This window comes from Pinus tabuliformis, chromosome 8 (assembly GCF_031772625.1).
Source record: "Pinus tabuliformis cultivar Carrire ecotype Pingquan chromosome 8, CPIR1, whole genome shotgun sequence".
NCBI classification, from domain to species: domain Eukaryota; kingdom Viridiplantae; phylum Streptophyta; class Pinopsida; order Pinales; family Pinaceae; genus Pinus; species Pinus tabuliformis.
Genome location: NC_142294.1, coordinates 527,375,215 through 527,396,321, shown reverse-complemented (window position 1 = coordinate 527,396,321; position 21,107 = coordinate 527,375,215). Strand labels below are relative to the sequence as shown.

At 40.8% G+C, this 21,107-nt stretch overlaps 1 protein-coding gene across 3 annotated transcripts in view; it reads left to right on the top strand.

The window, feature by feature from the left end:
• Positions 1-21,107, top strand: part of LOC149236477 (uncharacterized) — a 390,522-nt gene that overhangs the window by 310,234 nt on the left and 59,181 nt on the right. The window contains exon 5 of one of the 3 annotated variants that reach the window (XM_089372400.1): positions 17,472-17,864. The exons of 1 other annotated variant lie outside the window; for it this stretch is intronic. In XM_089372400.1, the coding sequence (XP_089228526.1) occupies positions 17,472-17,513 (42 nt within the window). In that variant the 3' untranslated portion in view covers positions 17,514-17,864. Of the gene's footprint in view, positions 1-16,487; positions 16,873-17,471; positions 17,865-21,107 lie in introns of those variants that run through there. One more of the 3 variants, XM_089372398.1, reaches the window with a different exon arrangement.

Genomic DNA, 21,107 nt, shown 5'->3' with positions numbered 1-21,107 from the left:
CGAGTTGATTTGACTCTTGTTGATGTCCAAGTCAATCTTGCCATCTTTTCAATAGATGAACTTCATGATTTGAACTGTTGTAAGTCTTCAGCTTCAGCAATCCCTCTATTTTGGAATGTTCAAGCATATTAGCTATTTTTGCTCTACCAAAGGAGGTTCCTGATGAAGAGGGTTAAAAATAGAAAACCTCAAACACTATGTTAGGAGCATGGGCACACTGAAGAAGAATGTTAGGAGCTGTACCTTGAAATGATTCCCAAAGACAAAGTGGGGAGAAAATTTCTTCTTATGCAATCTAAACAGGCCAATAGACACGCAATGGAAGGAAAAGAAGAAGTTGATGTAGAAATTTCTCATTTCCCACCCCGGTTTTCAGTTTCTCCTTATTTCTCCCATATAGTTAAATGCCCTTTCCCATAACCATCCATTTAACAAGCTGGAAAAAATAAATTTGCTGAAAACACAAATTCTGGAAATTTTATAGAATGCTGAAAATTGCAGAAATAAAAATCAGCAGTAATAAACAGTCATTAAAACACATTTAAACACTGAGATTTTTGGTCAATGTGACCCTGGAAAAAACCCCTACAACTCTTGGGGAAAACCATTTTGAGAGTTCTTCTTTATTTCTGGAAAATGCCTTTTTACAGTAAGAGAAATATTTAGCAAAAATCAGCAAGCAAACTTTTACAACTTATCTCAGCCTTGCTGAAACTCAGCCTTGCTGAAACTCTGCCTTGTTGAAACTTCGCCCTGCTGAAACTCCGCTGTACAGACTTGCTGAAACTCAACCTTGCTAAAATTCCGCTGCTGAAACTCCGCTCTGCTGAAACTCCGCTCTGCTGAAACTCTGCTGTTGAAACTTCGCTGCTGAAACTCCGCTCTACTGAAAATCCACTGTTGAAACTCCGCTGCTCACTGTCTAGAAATCTCCCTTGCTCTCTTGCTCTCCTTCTCTCAATCTGCTCATGAAAGAATGAATGACCTTTTCCTCATTTTCCTCCTTTAATCTAACCCCAAGTGACTTTTGGGTGATCCAAGTGACTTTTGGGTGATCCCTAAATCCAATGGCTGAAATAGATTGAGATCTAAGGCTGAGATTAAATGCTCATTTAAAAAATTAAATCTCACTTTTTATTTTTTTAATTCACCCCACTTTAATAAAGACCCACTTAGCCATTTATTTCCAAAGTCACTTTTCCTTTCTAATTTTTCATTGGCTTTATAAAAGTCACTTTAAAATTAGACTTAGTAACTTTATCACTTAAAGTCACTTTTAAATTAGATTTAACTTTATAAAATTATAAAGTCACTTTAGGAGAAAAATTAAATTCTTTTGGACACTTTTCCCTAGACCAAAGATCAAAGCCTAAGGGAACCACCTGTCCTCCGGTACCAAATTTCAATAGTTGATATCAGATGATAAGCAAACTAAACGAGGGCCACAAAGTAAGGTGAAACAAAGAGAAAATTTCTCGAGGTGAATGTGCAGATTAAGAAAACTATATAACTGTAATGTTTGGTCCAAAAAGTAAGAACTTGATCTTAAAAGCATGGCAAAGTATTTTGCAGATGTTCCTGTACCAGAAAAATTTCCTGTACAAGAGGGCTACAAATTGTTGTGTTGCGGTTATATGTTCTCAAAGATACCACGGGACTTTTGTTATATCGAAGTTGTTTATCTTAGTTGTGACTCTGAGTATCAATTTGGCAATAATGTTAAGCAACAAGGAATTTTCATGCCTAGGGTAATGACCTTGGTCCTTAGTATTAAAACCTTTTCTTTGGAGTTGATAGCAGATGCCTTTGGCACTCCCACATTGTTGTTATTACTTGATGTGCTTTCGAGCCCCATTGGTTGATCTTGGTCATTTGTGGACATTAGTATACTTTCTTTCTTTTCTCTCTAGGAGGGGACTAAAAACTACGAGTTTGCTTTAATGTTTGGATTGGTCAGTTTGTTGAGGCAAATACAGTTGTAACTGAAGTTTTCTTCTTAGCTTCAAAATTGGTTCTAGGGTTCTATGATAGATTCATCCAGTACTGTCAGTTTGGTTTCAGACATAGTTTACACTTGGTTTGGTGATTCATGTAGTTAGCTTATCTTGTGGATTATGTTGAATGAACTAAATTTAGTAACATCTAAGTTAATTAATCAATGAGGGCATTTGGTATGTGGAAGGGTATACAAATTCAGCATCATTATTTCCAACCTGGACACGGTTTGTCTGGTTGGATTTCAGCCTTGATAAGGAAGAGAAGGTAGGGAATCTAAAAATTTTATACCAGTAGCTTTCTGCAACACAGTTGGAACGTTAGTTTTTCTTCTCATCCTCAAAATTGGTTATAGGTTTCAATGATGGTTTCATCCACCACGGTGTCAGTTTAGTTTCAGACATAATGTACACTTGGGTTTGGTGATTCATGTAGTTAGGTTAGCTTGTGGGTTATGTTGAATGAACTAAATTTAATGACATGTTAGTTAATTAATCGATGGCATTTGGTATGTGCAAGAGTATGTCAAATAAGCAATGTCATTTCCAACCTTGACACGATGTCTGGTTGGATTTCATCCTTGCTAAGGAAGTATATATATATATATATATATATATATATATATATATATATAGATATTAGTGTAAGGCCGAAAAATCACTCATTTTTCACTTTCTTTCTGCCATTCGTCCTTGCGGAGAGAGGAGGTGTTTGCCATTTTTTACTCTTGAGAGTTGAGACTGAGTCAGGACTCAAGATTCAAGACTTGATTCACTATTTTGATATGTGATGTAATATTAGACTTCATATACATATTATATATTGGCTTTCTTTTCATGTTTATGTGGAAATGCATTTATTTGATGTTGTGAATACTTTAGATGCTAAAAAAAAAAATTAAAAAATGAATACATTTGTATTTTTTATTTTGCCGATTTTTTTATAAACCTCCCAACTTTAACAACTTTTTCAATTTCTGGACCCTTGCCGATTTAATCCCGACTTCAACTTTTTCCACATTGATATATATACACACACTTAGGCAATCTAGAACTTTCAAGATAAAGTACGTGTCTCTTTTATTCCAGCGCCTTTCTATAACGGTGTCTTCCTAAAATGTCAGGGACATATATTATATATCACCTCCAACAGTACCTCAGGTGATGAGATATGATAGCATACATATTGGATCAATGTTGGTACGTGTTTTTCTATCAGTGGTCAACTATGTATTGTATGAAGTTAAATCCTTTACATGTATTTTTCCTGTAGTGAGTCTATTAGAGAGGCCATTTGGGTGATGAACAACAACAAAGCAACCGATGAGGAAGGCTGCCAAGCAGAGTTCTTTAAGCACGATTTTCGTGCTTTGGTTAGCTATTTGGTTGATCTCTTCAACCATGTAGTCCGTGAAGGTTTTCCACCGACATGGGCACACCACATCATCCATCCGATCCACAAATCAGGTTCCAGCTCAAATCCCAATAACTATAGAATGATCATGGCAAGTCACACGTTCTCGAAGTTGTATGCTACTGTTCTACATAGGAAACTCTCCAGTGACCTTGAGCAGAGACAACTCAAAGCTTGGGGACAGGTAGATTTTCGACCAAATCATCAGACCATTGACCACATCTTCACCCTCCGCGCAGTGATTGAGGAGGCACGACACCGCTCTTCGAAAGTCTACTGTTGTTCGTAGATTTTCGGAAATCTTTTGACCCTATTCCGAGGGAGGCCTTGTTCTAGAGACTCAGAGATATTGGCATCTTTCCAACCCTATTGACCTCTATTATGCACCTATATGAGTCTGTTCTTGGTCATCTTCACGCAGCCCATGGGATGTTTGATTTCATTCGAAGCACTATTGGGGTTAAACAGGGTTGTCCACTGTTCCCTACCTTGTTTGGGATCTATATTGATGAGTTGGAAGCATTTCTACATGAGAATATCCAAGACATTGATGGTTGCCTTCTTCACCAGGTTCTGATATCTATTCTACTCTTTGCTGACGACGTGGTCCTCCTCTCCTCGTTCCCAGAAGGATTATAGAGGCAGCTGGATGCCTTAGCTCTATTTTGTGACCATCGACGGTTGACAGTCAACCTGAGTAAAACCAAGGTTATGATCTTCAATGGGGTGAAGAAAACCTCAGACCTTCACTTTATATTCGGAGGGGAGGAGATTGAGATCACCAGCACGTATACTTACTTGGGGGTACAATTCTTAGGTCCCCGCTTCAGCTTGCGACCAGCGCTTCAGCCTCGGATCAACAAAGGATATGGATCCTTAGCCCTTCTCGAGAGACAGTGCTTTCGACATCACTTCTAGGACATCTCGTCCAAGATGAGTCTCATGGACACCTTGATTTGTCCCACTGTTCTATATGGCTTAGAGATTTGGGGACCGACTTTACTTGAGTCAGACTGGGCTTCACCTAAGAGAGTCCAGATTCTTCTTCTCTGCCGCATCATTAGATGCAAACTAACAGTGTCATAGCACATCATCCTTGCAGAGTTTGGAGCTCAGCCCTTTCGGCTTGAGATAGTCTTTAGATTGGTTTCATTCTTGCATCGTGTCCAAGGCTTGGCAGATCGATAAAGAGTAGGGACCGTGATCTATTAATGAGATCTAAGACAATAATAAGGTATTACAGACTTATGTGCATGGATGTGCCTATGTTATTTTATGCAATGGATCGATCAAATTGCGAAATACATAGACTTTGAAGCAGTTAAAGACTATAATAGACAAAACACATAAAAACACAGCAGATTTAATAAGGAGTTCACCCAATACTCCTGGGCTACATCTCCTGGTCCAGCCTTCAGTGGTGGCCTCTCTATTAAGTCTTCAAGCAGAGTTTTTACAATAGTGAGCTCAATTTGAGCCTCACACACACAGATTCAATTACAAGAGCTTCACTTGAATCCTACAAGCTTCCTCTGAGTACACAAACTCCCTCACAACTCTCAATCTCTGTGCTAACTCTGTCTCACATTTGCTTGCAACACTGCCTCCTTCTCTGTGCTCTCTGTCTGTGGCTTTTTAAAATCCAACCGCACTGCCTGTTCGTTTCATATCCTCGGCTCTCAGTCTCCTCGGCCTCTTGCCCGTTTCGAATCCCTTTTATAGTGTTATGAAATCATTGCTTAACGCCAAAAGAGGAGGTGGCCACCATTTCTATAACGTAAGAATGCCTCGGGCCTTTAGAACCTTTGAAACTGTCACGCTATGTTTCCACAGTGAAAATGCATTTTAACAGAGAAATTCCTCCAAAAACTCAATATATCGGACTTCAAAGTCCTTTAAATATGATTCATTCCTATATTGGGTCCGCCCACAAGTCACTATCGCATATTGGAAGGGCTCATTCCTTTGTATTTTTTTAAAATATATTAAACTGCGGAAATGCACTAAAACACTGTAAAATCTAGCATTCTGGACTTGAAATACGATTCAACATTGTTAATAAACCCTTTCATGTTGTGACATCGCTGCTATCATTGTTATCGGCCCCGCTCTATTGCATGGTTTTGATGCGATGTGGCGATGCGATATATCGCAATCGCTCATCGCAATAACCCTTTCGTTGTTTGTAAGTGCTTCTGCAATCCCCCGATAGCGATCCGACGATGTAATATGGGCCGTCGATCTGCGCGCTTGATCGACAATCCAGATTAACTCCGCCAATCGCTGTCACATGCCTTATGTGGATCCCACCGATTCCACTGATCGCTATCGCAAGTCTCATGTAGATCTCGCCGATCTCTGCGGAAGGTCACCGCCGATTGCGATTTCCGATCCGATTTGGACCGTTGATCGGCCAGATTGGATAGCTACTGTGTATTATTGGTTCCGCCTCCGGTTACTCTGTTTTTTTCATTAATTTCACTGGTTTTGCCTCCCGATAGTGTATAAAAAGGCTGCCTTATGCGATTTTTCCTTGGTTTTTGGCATGATTTTCATAGTTTTGAAGACATAGAGAGTGTTTCTCAGATCCATTTGGATCACGCCTTCCCACTGAAAAGGCTTTTGGACCACCAAAAGTTGGGTTTCAAGCATTGTTTAAGTGAGGATACAGCTGCCTCACTTGCCCAATCTCTATCCATTTTGCACTGCTGGGTTTTGAACCTTTGAGTCCTATTCTTAGGTACTCGACATCCCCTCTGCGCGTAGTCCTCACCTTCCTGTCCAGAACTGTATCTTCCTGCAGCTCATTGAGGTATTCAGGGAACAGATCATCAATGGAAGGAAATTGACTTTGCTCTTCAGAATCTTCAATTAAAGAAGGTTCAAACAGTGTTAAATTTTTTGCATTTATTGAATAGATGTGCATGTATGCTGGCAGATCAAGGCAGAAATCATTCTCACCAATTTTCTCAAGTACCTTAAAAGGCCCATACCTTATTGGCTTCAGCTTCTTTCCTTCACCTTGCATTCTGTCCTTGCTGATATACAGCCAGACTTGATCACCAACTTGGAAGCTGTGCTCCACCCGGTGTTTATCATGCCTTGCCTTGTATTTGGCTTGGCTCTTTTCTAGCTGTTCCTGCACTGCCTGGTGAATTTCTTGGATCTGTTCGATGAATCTGGTTGCTTTGTCCATATCACTGTGTCCAACAACTGCTATGTCTTTTTCAAAGACAAAATCCAAGGGAGACCTTGGTGTAAAACCAAAACAGGTCTCAAAAGGAGATCTCTGCGTAGAAGAATGTTTAGCACGGTTGTAAGCATGTTGCACATAACATAAGTGTTCATCTGTTAAAATTGGCAACTAGGGCCAAACTCCATGTGGGTCATCTTATTTATGGCAGCTGATATTTTTCTTGGATCCCTCTCATCGAGAGGTGTAGGATTGATCTAAAGATCATCCGATTCCGATAAGTATTTATGAAGATATGAATTTATTTTCATTATGGACAAATTGTCAAGTCGGCTAGCAACTTATGTAGGCTCAGAAGCCCAACAGTCATGTCTATTCAACCTCTACATTTTAGTATAAATAGAAGAGGACTTGAAGCCATTTGTCACACAGACACTCACTTTTGTGATCTCACTTCAGCCTGTTTTGGGTTTGATGAAGATGAGAGCTAGAGGGAGTGCCCTAGGGTATATGTTACCCTAGATAACATGCCCTAGATCTAAATGCAATCATGGGAGAATAAGCTCTATGTTGCTCAAAAAGCCGAAAAAGCCAGAAAAGCCGGAATATTCGGAAAAATCGGAAATGCAGAAAAAAGTCGAAACTGTTGGAAAAGTTGGAAAAGCCAAAATTGCCAGAAAAGCCGACACTGCCAAAAAAGTCGAAACTGCGAGAAAAGTCGGAACTGCCGGAAAAGCTAGAACTGCTGGAAAAGCCGGAACTGCCGAAAAAGTCGGAAAAGCTGAAACTGCCGAAAAAGCTGGAAATGCCGTAAAAGCCGGAACTGCCAGAAAAGAAGGAAAAGTCGAAAAAGTCGGAACTACCAGAAAAGCCGGAAATGCCAAAAAAGCCGGAACTGCCAAAAAAGTCGGAAAAGCCGGAAATGCCAGAAAAGTCGGAACTGTCTGAAAGGCCGGAACTGCCAGAAAAGCCGGAACTGCCGGGAATAATTGGAACTGCCAGAACTGCCGGGAATAGCTGGAACTGCCATAACTGCCGGGAACTGCCAAAACAGCCGGAGCATCTATCTCCGAAGGAGAGCAGCATGCAAGGGACATCTAACTAACATTGGGACAATTGTATGGTACCTAACAGCAAATACACCAAGCATGCAATGTTACAGCTAGCATGCAAGGGACAACTAGCATGCAACAACAAGCATGCTAGGGACAACAAGCAAGCAAGGGACAACAAGCAAGCAAGGTGCAGCCAATACATAGGTCAGGATGGCAACATGGTGCAGCAATTGCACATAATGCAGTACAATGATGGGTACAGTCATGATTAATGAAGCGTGATGAGATGCAACATAGTGATGATGGGCGCAGCATGGTGCAGCACGGTGAGGTGTAGCATGATGACGAAATGCAGCACAACGATAGGTGAAGGAGTCACCTTGGAGAATTAGTTGAAGCAGCGTGTCTTCAACTGATCTCATGTATCACCTTCTTAGAGATGATCTATGCTCTTATCTAGATAAGTCAAAGTGTTGACTTTTGTTGTAAACATACTATCTCTCTCTCTCTTTGTTGAACTATTGAAGAACATATAAGAAGAATTGATCAAGGGTTTCCCCACATTGGGGTTTTTCCCTGGCTAGCGCCACATCTTGTGTCCTCTTGTCTTGGCTTGTCTTCTGCGATTTATATTTATGTTCTATTTGCAGTTTACTTTAATGTTGATGTGATTGCTAATCTGGAAAAGATATTGAGCTAACTGTGAAAATTGAAATAAATTGCTCTAGCATAGAACATACCTAAAATTAACATCATCCCAAAGCTTGGGATGCTTGTTGCAATAACCCCTGAGCAACTGAATCACTGTCCTGTTGACCACCTCTGTTTGGCCATCTGTCTGTGGATGAAAGGTTGTGCTTTTCTTCAATCTGGTGTCCATTAATTCCCACAAAATTGACCAAAACTTCCCAAAAAATGCGGAGTCTCGATCAGATACTATGGAAGTGGGTAAGCCAAAATGCACCTAGACATGCTGAAAGAATAATTTCGTTGTTTGTTCAGCTGTAATCTGCTTATTACAAGGTATTAAAATACACATTTTGTTGAACCTGTCCACAATAACATACAAATAGTCATGACCTTTTCTAGATTTTGGCAGTCCTCCAACAAAGTCCATGGAAACACTTATCCAAGGACGGGAAGGGACTGGTAGTGGAGTGTACAAGCCTAGTTTTCTATTGCTGGGCTTACTTTTAGCACACATGGTACATCCTCTTACGTATCTAGAAACGGTTTCATGCATTTTTGGCCAATAGCAGTATCTTTGCAGCTGTGCAATTGTTTTACTTACCCCAAAATGACCTGATATCAGGGAAGTACGTGCCTCCCTAATTATGTTAATTCTCTCTATTTGTGGAATGTATAGCTTTCCCAAATGATACAAGAGTCGGTCCTTAACATAGTAATCCAATTCTTCTACCTTTTTGCCATTACTTAAAGCTGCATATACATCTTTAAAGTCTATATCTTGAGCATATTGTTCAATGTAGCTTTCATGCATTATTGATTTATGCTCAAGTATAGTAGATGCATTTATGATTGGTCTGGATAACATATCTGCAACTTTATTGTGTATGCCCTTTTTATATCTGATAACTAAATGAAACTGCTGTAGGAAACCCATCCACCTATAGTGTCTTGATTGTTGCAACTTAGTTTGTGAGTGCAAGTACTGAAGTGGCTGATGATCAGTATGTATTATTGTTTCTTTGCCCATTAAGTAATGTTTCCACTTTTTCACACTCTGGACTAATGCATACAATTCTTTATCATATGTAGGATAATTAACTACTGCAGAATTAAAAGTCTCAGAATGGTAGCATATGGGTTTACCATGTTGCATCAACACTGCTCCCATGGCATAATCACTGGCATCTGTTTTGATCTCAAATGGTTGTTGAAGATTTGGCAATGCTAGTACTGGTGTTGTACTAATTTTTTCTTTCAAGGTGTCGAAGGCTTTCTGTTGTTTGCCTCCCCACTGAAACACCTTGTTCAATCCTGTCAAAGCATGTAAAGGAGCTGCAATTAAGGAAAAGTTAGCAATAAACTTTCTCCAATATTGTGCTGCCCCTAAGAAGCTTCTAACTTCTGTAGCAGACTTGGGCTTAGGCCAGTTTACAATGACTGCAACCTTAGAGGGATCTATCTTCAGTTCACCACCCCCTACAATATGACCCAAATAATTCAAAGATGTTTTACGAAATTCACACTTTGATAATTTAACATAAAGATTTTCTTTTTTTCAAAACATCTAGAGTCTGCTTTACATGCTTCAAATGTTCTTCCCATGTTTTGTTGGATACAAGAATGTCATCTAGATATACAATTACAAAATCATCAATAAAAGGCTTGAGTACATCATTCATTACTCTCATGAAAGTGGTAGGAGCATTAGTTAAGCCAAAAGGCATAACTAGCCATTCATACAGCCCTTGCTTTGTTTTGAAAGCAGTCTTCCATGCATCTTGCTATGCTACTCTGACCTGATGGTAACCACTACGTAGGTCCAACTTGGAAAAGTAAACAGCCTCTTTCAACTGATCCAATAGATCATCAATGCGAGGAAGGGGATAATGATTCTTGATCGTTATTTTATTCAGTGCTCGGTAATCAATGCACATCCTCCACGAACCGTCTTTCTTTCTCACCAACACTATTGGAGATCCGCATGGTGATGTGCTTGGCCTTATGAACCCTTTCTCGAGCAGCTCCTGTACCTGCTTCTTGATTTCTGCATTCTCTAAAGCGGATAACCTGTACATTCCGATGTTAGGCAATGGAGCATCTTGCTGCAAACTAATATCATGTACAATTTCCCTTTTTGGTCGCAGACCTTTAGGTTCTTGAAATAAGACATCATATTCTGAAACAACTTTTTATAAATCAGTTTGCTGTTTAGTATCACAGCCTTCAAATACATTGGTTTTATCAGGTTTCTTTTCCTTTACAACCATCAGTAAAAATTGCTTGCATGAATTTACAATTCTTTTCATCTGCCCTGAGTTTATGAGAGTATAATTATTCTTGAGTTTATGAGCTCTTACAATATATTCGATTCCGTCTTTAACAAGTTGATACTTATTTTCAGCTCTATAGAATATGGCTTTTCTACCATACAAGTAAGGACTTCCTAAAACAATTCCACATATATCCAAGGGAACAATATCTAACTCAACCTCATCCACAAACGCTGGCCCAAAAGAAAACCCAAGTTTACATTGTCTAGTCACTTGTAGTTTTGCTTTATCGCATACCCAACCTAATAGATATGGATTCTTGTGAGGTGTGGTTAGCAGTCCCAATTTCTTTACAATTGCTTCAGAAATTAAGTTTACTTGTGAGCCACTATCAAATAAAGTATCAATCTTTTGATGCTTGGAAATAACTCTAATATGAAAAAGCTCATGTCTTCTCTCATTTTCTTCACTATCAATAGTTTGGGCAGAATTACTAGTAGATGCTTCAGAATTTTTACCTTGTATACATGTGGCTGTGATGGTTATTTCATCACCTGAGTCTGACCCCAAATCCCTCTGAACAGCAGCAACAGCCTTCTTCTTCTTGCCATCGAACTTCTTGGGTTTCAGCGCCGGATGCAAAGACCAACAATGTTCGTCATCATGTCCATCCTTCTTGCAGTGATTGCATGAAGGTTTGGCCTTTTGTACAGCATTGGCCTTCCCCTCTTTCCATTTCTGCTTCCTCTTTTCCTTGTTCTTGCTTGCAGTGGGTTTTGATGATCCCCCAATCTCTGGGTTCACATTCTTGCCTCTGGCCTCTAGATGGGTAGCTTGAACAGATACCTCATCTATGCTAGTAGAGTTAAACATGAGAATGGTATGTCTCAAATAACTATGTAGACCACCTATACACTTCAGCAAAGTTTCAGGTGAGTCTAAAGAAATGCCTAGAATCAAAGCTCTTTTTCTAAACTCTTGGGTGTAGCTTTGTACACTTTGCCCTTTTAATTAGCGAAGAGTTTGCCAACTCATTGGCAGGAAAGGGAGAAGCTGGAAGGGGGACACAGTTACAGGAGAAAGATATTGGATCGCCATTTTCGCACGCTGGAAGCACTCTTTTGAACCTGAGATGATATTACAACTTCAATTTCAAGTGATTTTGTTTTATTTGGGAAGAATGGCATTTTATGGTTATCCCGGGGCAGGTTACACATATCCAGATTTGTGTTCGGCTTTCGAGGATGCGGGCTCCGCGTTTCATCCTATGAGGCGGGCTTACTTACGTGCTTGCTGGCTGTTACTAGCTTAATGGAATCTAGAATCTCATAGATAAGGAATGGAGGAAGGTAAGTAGATCACTTCTTCCCTCCGTACTAGCTACCCGACCTATGTGAAAGGCACTACCTGACCAGCGTGAATGTCTCAACCTCCCTGACCTGAAAGTCTATCTATAGTCTCCTCTCTCTCGCTGAATGTTTATCTATCTACTATCTGCCTTCCCTGACCTGTATGGCTCTAGGAATGTTTCAACCTCATCTGTTGGCAACTGGGAAGGGGTGTATGAGTTTGGGGAATGTTTCCTAAGTGGCCGCTCCAATACGGCCAGCATCATAAGAAGATTCAATTCTCAATCCGTTTAACTCAATCGATCTGCTCATATGTAAATGACATGGCTCAATGTCTTTCTTCTGGTGTTCACATGGTAACATAATAAACCTAATTCGTTAGATCGATGGGTTACCTCCTTCTCTCGGGTATCTCCTGTGATTCTTCTCCTCTCGTCGTCTGCCGGTAAGTCCTTTCGTCTCTCGTCTGTTGGGAACATGGGGTCCATCTCTTATCTCATTTGGTGCCACCCTGGCTCAAAGGCAATGCTCGTATGGCAACAAACACCTTGGCTCGATCTCATTCATCTGGTGTTCAAATGGTAACATATGAAATATCGTTGGGTGGACGAATGTGTGTGATGGTATGTCTAGTGGTGACTCACAAATAACAGTGTTATCGATTCATCTTTGTACCGGTACCATCCATGTTGGGTGAACGGAGTAAGGTGTTTGAACAAGTAACCTGTGGCCTCTATCGTTGTCTGGTGGTAACGATGGGGGCACTTCTCTTTCACGTATGGCGCGAACTTGGTCAAAATCGATATGGCGTATGATCCCTTGAGGCAATGACCTTCTGGCAATGCTAGCTTGCTGCATATAAGCTAGTGGATAGAATTGTTTTTTAATTGCAGAAACAAATTCACTCCAGACAGAAAGAATTTTACCGTGCTTCTTCAAGTCAGCTTGTGTCCTGCCTTCCCATCATACCAAGGCAGTTCCCCCAAGGCTTAGGCTGTCCAGCTGAATTTTACTCCTGACTGAGTCAATATTTTGCACCCTGCAATACACATCAATCTACCTAATCCAGTTATCTAACTTCTCTGCATTTAATTCTCCATCATATATTGGCAAATCAAATTTAACATCTAATTTAATCAAAGATGTTTTCTTCTTTTTATTTTCAGGGCTATCAGGAGGTGTGGGCAAAGGAACCTCTTTTCCTTTCCCTTTGCCTTCAGAATGGCCATCCATAAGAGATTCTTCTGTTCCTTTGTATTGTTTGAAAGTGGAAGAATCTTCACTTCGACCTTTCTTAAATTCTCTATACATTTCTTCTACCATGGCTCTCATGGTCATGAAACTGTCCATGAACTGAGAGTCTGATTCCAAGGGAATTTCTTCTGACATTTTCCTCTTAGGATAGACTCTACCAATTTCTGGGTTAGTTTCAACCAATCCTCCTTCTCCTAATTTAAGCTTTGATCTAGTTATCATTCACTAACAGTCCAGCACAAGCTTGTCTAACCTTAGCAACCTAAAGCTCTGATACCACTTGATCTGTTAATGAGATCTAAGACAATAATAAGGTATTACAGACTTATGTGCATGGATGTGCCTATGTTTATTAAATCTGCTGTGTTTTTATGTGTTTTGTCTATAATAGACAAAACACATAAAAACATAGCAGATTTAATAAGGAGTTCACCCAATACTCCTGGGCTACATCTCCTGGTCCAGCGTTCAGTGGTGGCCTCTCTATTAAGTCTTCAAGCAGAGTTTTTACAATAGTGAGCTCAATTTGAGCCTCACACACACAAATTCAATTACAAGAGCTTCACTTGAATCCCTCAAGCTTCCTCTGAGTACACAGACTCCCTCACAGCTCTCAATCTTTGTGCTAACTCTGTCTCGCATTTGCTTGCAACACTGCCTCCTTCTCTGTGCTCTCTGTCTGTGGCTTTTTAAAAGCCAACCGCGCTGCCTATTCGTTTCATATCCTCGGCTCTCAGTCTCCCCAACCTCTTGCCTGCTTCGAATCCCTTTTACAACGTTATGCAATCATTGCTTAACGCCAAAAGAGGAGGTGGCCACCATTTCTATAGCGTAAGAATCCTTTAGGCCTCTAGAACCTTTGAAACTGCCGCGCTCTGTTTCCACTGTGAAAATACATTTTAACAGAGAAATTCCGCCAAAAACTCAATATATCAGACTTCAAAGTCCTTTAAATATGATTCATTCCTATATCGGGTCCGCCCACAAGCCGCTATCGCATATCGGAAGGGCTCATTCCTTTGTATTTTTTAAAAATATGTTAAACTACGGAAATGCACTAAAACACTGTAAAATCCCGCATTTCGGACTTGAAATACGATTCAACATTGTTAATAAACCCTTTCGGGTCTGTGACATCGCTGCTATCATTGTTATCGGCCCCGCTCTATTGCATAGTTCCGATGCAATGCGGCGATGCGATATATCGCAATCGCTCATCGCAATAACCCTTTCGTCGTTTGTAAGCGCTTCTGCAATCCCCCGATAGCGATCTGGCAATGTAATATGGGCCGTCGATCTGCGTGCTTGATCGACGGTCCAGATTAACTCCGCCAATCGTCGTCGCATGCCTTATGTGGATCCCGCCGATTCCGCTGATCGCTGTCGCAAGTCTCATGTGGATCCCGCCGATCTCTGCCGAAGGTCACCGCCGATTGCGATTGCCGATCCAATCTGGACCGTTGATCGGCCAGATCGGATGGCTACTGTGTATTATTGGTTCCGCCTTCGTTTACTCTATTTTTTTCATTAATTTCATGGGTTTTGCCTCCCGATAGTGTATAAAAAGGCTGCCTTATGCGATTTTTCTTTGGTTTTTGGCATGATTTTCGTAGTTTTGAAGACATAGAGAGTGTTTCTCGGATCCATTTGGATCAGACCATTATCCTTACTTGGCATATTTCTCTTCTGAGACGATTGCTCATTTTACTCCCTCAGGCCGAGCCAGATGTTAGTTAACAGGAGTTTCAAACCTCTTAGAATCAGTGGGAATTCAGTTGGATTGTCTCCCTCCTTTTCGATATTCCTTAGATGCTCCTGGTCACCTTTTACCTACTAGACAGGAGCTAAACAATATCATCAGGGAGGACATCTACAGGCAGTTCGTCTAGGTTACCTGGGTCAATCCTCCAGGAGGGTTGTGCCCAAAGATGGCCTTCTACGTTGAGCACTTCTTGGAGTTGAGAGACGGGCTCATTGTTCAACCCTAGTATACATTCCACCACTGGATGCATGCTCTTCGCATTCCTCTAGGCCAGTTCAGAGTAGGTTCTCATAGACTTCGGGTAGAGACAGATCACCAGATGGATAAACTAGATAGACTCTACCAGGTATGTCATTTACAGGAAGTGGAGACCGAGGTGCACTTCATCCTTGGATGCCTTGTCTACTACGAGATCAGAGGAAGGTTTCATTGCTTGTTCAGAGATTCTCGGACCCTCGCCGACTTTTTCAGGTACCCCAACCAGAGATGTTTGGCCCTGTATATCCAGGAGGCTCTTAGGTTCCGAGCGCATATTCTTGCCTCCCATCAGACAAGACCCCTCATAGAGGATCACGACATTTTTCAGGGTACTACCTTTAGACAGGGGCACCAAGAGATTGACTGAAACCAGTATGTATCTAAACTCCATATCAGTGAGGATTCGTGGGACCTCACCCTGCCACACGAGATCTCAGCAACAGTTTCGTCTCAGATCCATTCCTGGGAGACAGACTAGGTCCTCCAGCATTTAGCAGCGTGTGAACCCCCCAAGGATATGATTTAGTGGACAGTCTGCACTTGCCATTGGCTCTTCATCGGGCCAACAGACTTTGTTGAGTTTCTTCAGTGTTATTCATTCAGCCTCAGATGTTAGGAGAGATGGGTTTGATCCTCAGACCTATTAGCTCCTGGATCTTCTCCGCTAGGGCCAGATGTTGATTTACTTCATGCATTGTATCTTTGATTTACTTCATGCATTGTATCTTTTATAGGAGACCGTTTGGTTCTCCCGCTTTGTATATACATCAGTGTACTCAACAGTCCCTTTGACCTACTTTGTGGTCATTAGTTGGACATAAATATAATTATCTTATCTTATCTTATCTTATCTACCCTCATATTCGATTTGTCCAGAGTGATGCAGTCCTCTTTTAATTGTTTGTCTTCATACATAACGTGAATATAATAGATAGCAAGGTAAGACGATGCCAAGGTAGAGATCTTAATCATTATGCTATATAGTGATTGGCAAAATCGGAAACAAGCTACATAAACTCTGATTGCAGAATTCACGCACTTAACAAACCTGTTTTGTCATGCTGTGTGTCATGAAAGCCATGTTGTTCATTCCCCCCCTGTTTTGTCATGCTGTGTGTCATGAAACCTGTTTTGTTGTAAGCCATGTTGTTCATTCCCCCCTTGCATGTGGAACATTTTTATTAGTAACTACGTTTCTAACTTTTATTAAATCTTGCTTCTAAGTAGTTCTTCCAATTCATCTTGCAGCTCATGATGGAGAAAAATCACTCTATGGAGATTCCTTCTGAACAAAGAATGGAAAGACAAGAGACGATTGCAAAAGAGCATGATAAAGAGCACAAGAATGCTCTTGAAAGGGCTCACACCTTGAATATACCCCATGCATTCCTGCCATCTTCTGACAACGAGGATGAACACAGTGAGCAAGAAGCTCTTTTGAATGAACCCAAGAATTCATTATTGGGTACAGAAGTTGGGGAATCTTCGGCAAATAAGCTGACAATTGAGAAAAAAACTGATTGGGAAGAGCTGATTAATAAACTTTCTATGAAAAATGCATCTGGTAAAGTTGTTTTGAAGAAAGGGGTGAACACCGAATAATGTTTGATGATTCTCTTTCCAATTAATTCTTATTTTGTTTAGTGGGTGGTTGATAAAAAAATTATTCTTCTATTTGGTATTTGAATATACACATTTATTATTCAATTGTTTCCAATTAACTGCAATAAAAATATGTATTTGTTGTATTTTGTGTAGATAAATAAGATCCAATTTTGAATGATAAAGCGCACATTTCAATTGCTGAAGCAATCAAAGTATAAAAAGCAAGGTGAACAATGGAATGGCATTAAGGATACAAGGACCAATAAAACTATTGAAACTATTGAAATTGATCAAGTGGAAACATTTAATATGCCCACATAGCCCGAACAGATAAAGATATGAAAATATAAAACAAAATTTGAGTAGAATTAGAAATAAATAGTATTACAATCAAAACACACTTCAGTTATGTGTGGTAGTTAAGTCTGCAAGTCATTTTTCTTGTAATGAAATAAGCCTGCAAGTCGTGTTTCCTGTAATGAAATCATATCTATAAAGGCCAAATCAATTGTTCCATGGGGATATTCATTAACTTCAATTCATTAACTGCGATATTTTATAAGTTTGGTTAAAATGTTATCATTGGATTGCAAGGTAATCAAATGTGACGTTGTGGATTGGATGCAGGGGCAATTGTGTTATGGATATTATTATTCGAGTATTCAGTGAAATAAAGCTTTTCCTGTGCGTATATTTTCATATACAAGGAGAGACTTTTTTTTGTAAAGGATTACAAGGCAAACTAGTATACGGCCGGAAGCTTCGACATCTAATTTAACATTTATGTTATAAATGAAAGCTGAAAATTGAGATGTGCAGAAGAAACAATATCCCATATGTGCATATTGAGAACTGTCGCATTGCTCATCTACATGGACCTGCAAAGGCAGGCCATCCATCTACTTTGATTGGGCTGGCTTTCTAAAACTTTTATATGGTGTGCATCATCCTTGACGTTCACTTTGTCATGTCTTTCCCATATGCTTCCTAACTATTTTTTTAATAACATCCCCTTCCTAATGTGGCTATATGCCTCAATGAATGAAGCTGTGTTGCTCTATGTCCATCTCTCCTTTTCCATATACTTAGCATTCCTTGCTCTCTTATCCCTTGTTCTGTTGTTTCCATCTTCCTGTCTCAACCTGTAGCCTATGTGAGCTGGTTCTGATTGGTGCCAATCCTTGCCGTCCTTTCGATGGGATGCTTGGTTTGCAGGATTTTTTTCATTTTGATTTCTTTATAGGTTAAGTTTTTCTATGCAATATTTATATTTTTTTACTGGTGTTTCATTTTATTTTTTTTCGTGTAGCAATTTTGTTAAATTTTAGGTATGTTCTATGCTTAGAGCAATATATTTCAATTTGCACAGTTAGCTCAATATCTTTTCCAGATTAGCAATCACATCAGCATTAAAGTAAATTGTAAGAACATAAACATAAATCGCAGAAGACAAGCCAAGACAAGAGGACACAAAATGTGGTGCTAGCCAGGGACAAACCTCAATGTGGGGAAACCCTTGATCAATTCTTCTTATATGTTCTTCAATAGTACAACAGAGAGAGAGAGGTAGTACATTTATAACATAAGTCAACACTTTGACTTATCTAGGTGAGAGCATAGATCATCTCTAAAAAGATGATACATGAGATTAGTTGAAGACACGTTGCGTCAACTGATTCTCCAAGGTGACTCCTTCACCTATCATCGTGTTGCATCTCGTCATCATATTGCACCTCACTGTGTTGCACCATGCTACACCCAGCGTCACAATGTTGGACCTCATCACTGCTGAACCTAATGCTGCACTGTTGTCCCATGTGCCATGGTTGAACCATGTTGTCCATGCTCGTTGTCCCTTTGTTTGCTTGTTCTCATGACTGTTGCACTGTTGTCCCATGTGTTATGGTTGAACCATGTTGTCCATGCTTGCTATCCCATTGTTTGCTTCTTGTACCTTGCATGCTTGTTGTACCTTACATGCTTGTTGTTAGGGGATTCTCTGATTGCCACATTGTTGGACTAGTAAGGGCATTCTAACAATCGTTTGGACAAACTTCACAACATCTGTCCCACGGCTATGATCACCCTTCTCCCGCATTCCTAAACCACACGTTGGCTTGTTATACCCCAGCAGTCACAACTAGCCCTTACACCCTCCTTGTTATCCTTAACGTAGACCTCTAGGTGTATAAGGGACTACAACTTGCTACAGCAAGCCTATCCCTTGTAGCGGTAACCCTTTCCAAGGGTTCTATCCCCACGAAACAGTTCCTCATGCCTTCGGCCCTCAAGAGTAGTCTGTGGCATCCAAGACAGCCGCTAGGCCTTCACCAAAGTGACCCAAAAACAGGCTACTACCGCAATAATTAACTCGGCCTCCATTGAGGAACCTGGGCCTCCTCCACGCTGTCTAATATCCTTCCTCTCTTGTTGCGGTTAGAGCTTTCATTCTTCCATAGACTGCGTTAAGGTTCTAGGGCATCCATCTAGGGTAGAGACCCTTTTCTAATCTGCGTTGAGGGCTTACATTGCTGCCCTTCTTGACTGTGTATACCTCTTCATAGGTTATGTTAGGGCTTCTCCAAAGGGCAGCGTTAGGGCTTCTCCATAGGGCAGCGTTAGCTCTTCTCCATAGGGCAGTGTTTAGGGCTTCTCCATAGGGCAGCGTTTAGTGCTACTTCCTCCTAGATTTCTCTCACACTAAAACCCAAGACAAGTGGAGAGAAATCAAGAGAGAAGTTGTGTGTAAAATGACTCTCAAGTCATCTCCTTTTATACTAAAACGTTGAGCACATGAGGGGTTTATTTGGTTGCTGGCCGACCTTGACGAATTGTCTTATAACACAAATAAATTCATAACTGCATGAATACTTATCGGAATCGGATGATCTTTAGATCAATCCTACACCTCTCGATGAGAGGGATCCAAGAAAAATATCAGCTGCCATAAATAAGTTGACCCACATGGAGTTTGGCCCTAGTTGCCAATTTTAACACTCCCTCTCAACTAGGGAGAACTCCATCCGTTGATCCATATGTCCAACTGTACTATCTCTGCCATCAGTGCCTTGCACTACTTTGCTGAACCATGAAGAAGAATAATTGATCAAGAATGTCTCATACCATTCCCTACTGACCCGAAGTTAGTTTTATTGATCCCAGATCAATATCACAAGAGAGTGTCTCAAACCACTCATGTTGATCCCAGATCAATGTAGGTCATCCTAGCATAGGGAGTACGGTAGATACAACAATGCGTCCATCGATAGTACTACTATGGTCCTTAACCCCATTTCCCTGCTCATTGATCAGATGAGAGGTACTTCCCAGGAGTCCCAGACTGCATGGGTAGGATGCCTCGAAAGGAGAACCAATCATCCTATCCCTAAGTTGCCTCAAGGTATCACAGGGGAAGGTTGAGCCATTCACCCTGTACACAGTGCACCATTAGGGGAGGGTGAGTCACCATATGGTCGCGTGTTGCTCCAGTAGTACCCCAAGCCCCTTGGAGCTCCCAGAGCTCAATGCATGCAACATGCAGGACCCTCATAAGAGGGTCCCTCAACGACTCCAAGTCGTTCGGGAAAGTCACAAATTTGACCTTTCCCTGGGGCTTTGACAGAATTTCTGCAACCTGTACATCAGTCTCAATGCGATGCAGCCTCCTTGCTCATTGACGTACCATATCCCTGATAAGGTAGTATCTGATGTCTATCTGCTGGAGCAATCATAGAATGTAGGATTCCTCAACAATCGAATCCCCCCTGGTTGACACAGAAGATCACGATGGTATCCATCATGTGTACAAACTGCGCACTGAAGAGCTTCCACAACCAAGCAGCTTCATACGAGATCATACTCGTAGCTATGCATTTGGTCTCGGCAGTGCTTATAGCAACCGACTTCTGCTTCCTACTCATACATGATATCGAAGCAGAAGCCAAAGTGAACCAGCACTCATAAGTGCTCTTGCGATCCTCCACACTACCTGCCTAGTCAGCATTTGAATAATCATGCAGCTTCACATTTCCAGCAGTGTATCTCAATTCATGAGAGATTGTGCCCTGAAGATATCTCAGAAGATTCTTGGCACCAATCCAATGAGGCTCAACCATATATGAGCTCATCATGCTAACTGCAAAACATATGTCTGGAAGGAAGTTCACCAAGTACATCAATGCGAATGAGTTTATGAAACTCAGAGGCATTTCCCAAATATGCTTCGGCATCACTACCATATAACTTCTTGAAAGTTAAGATCCT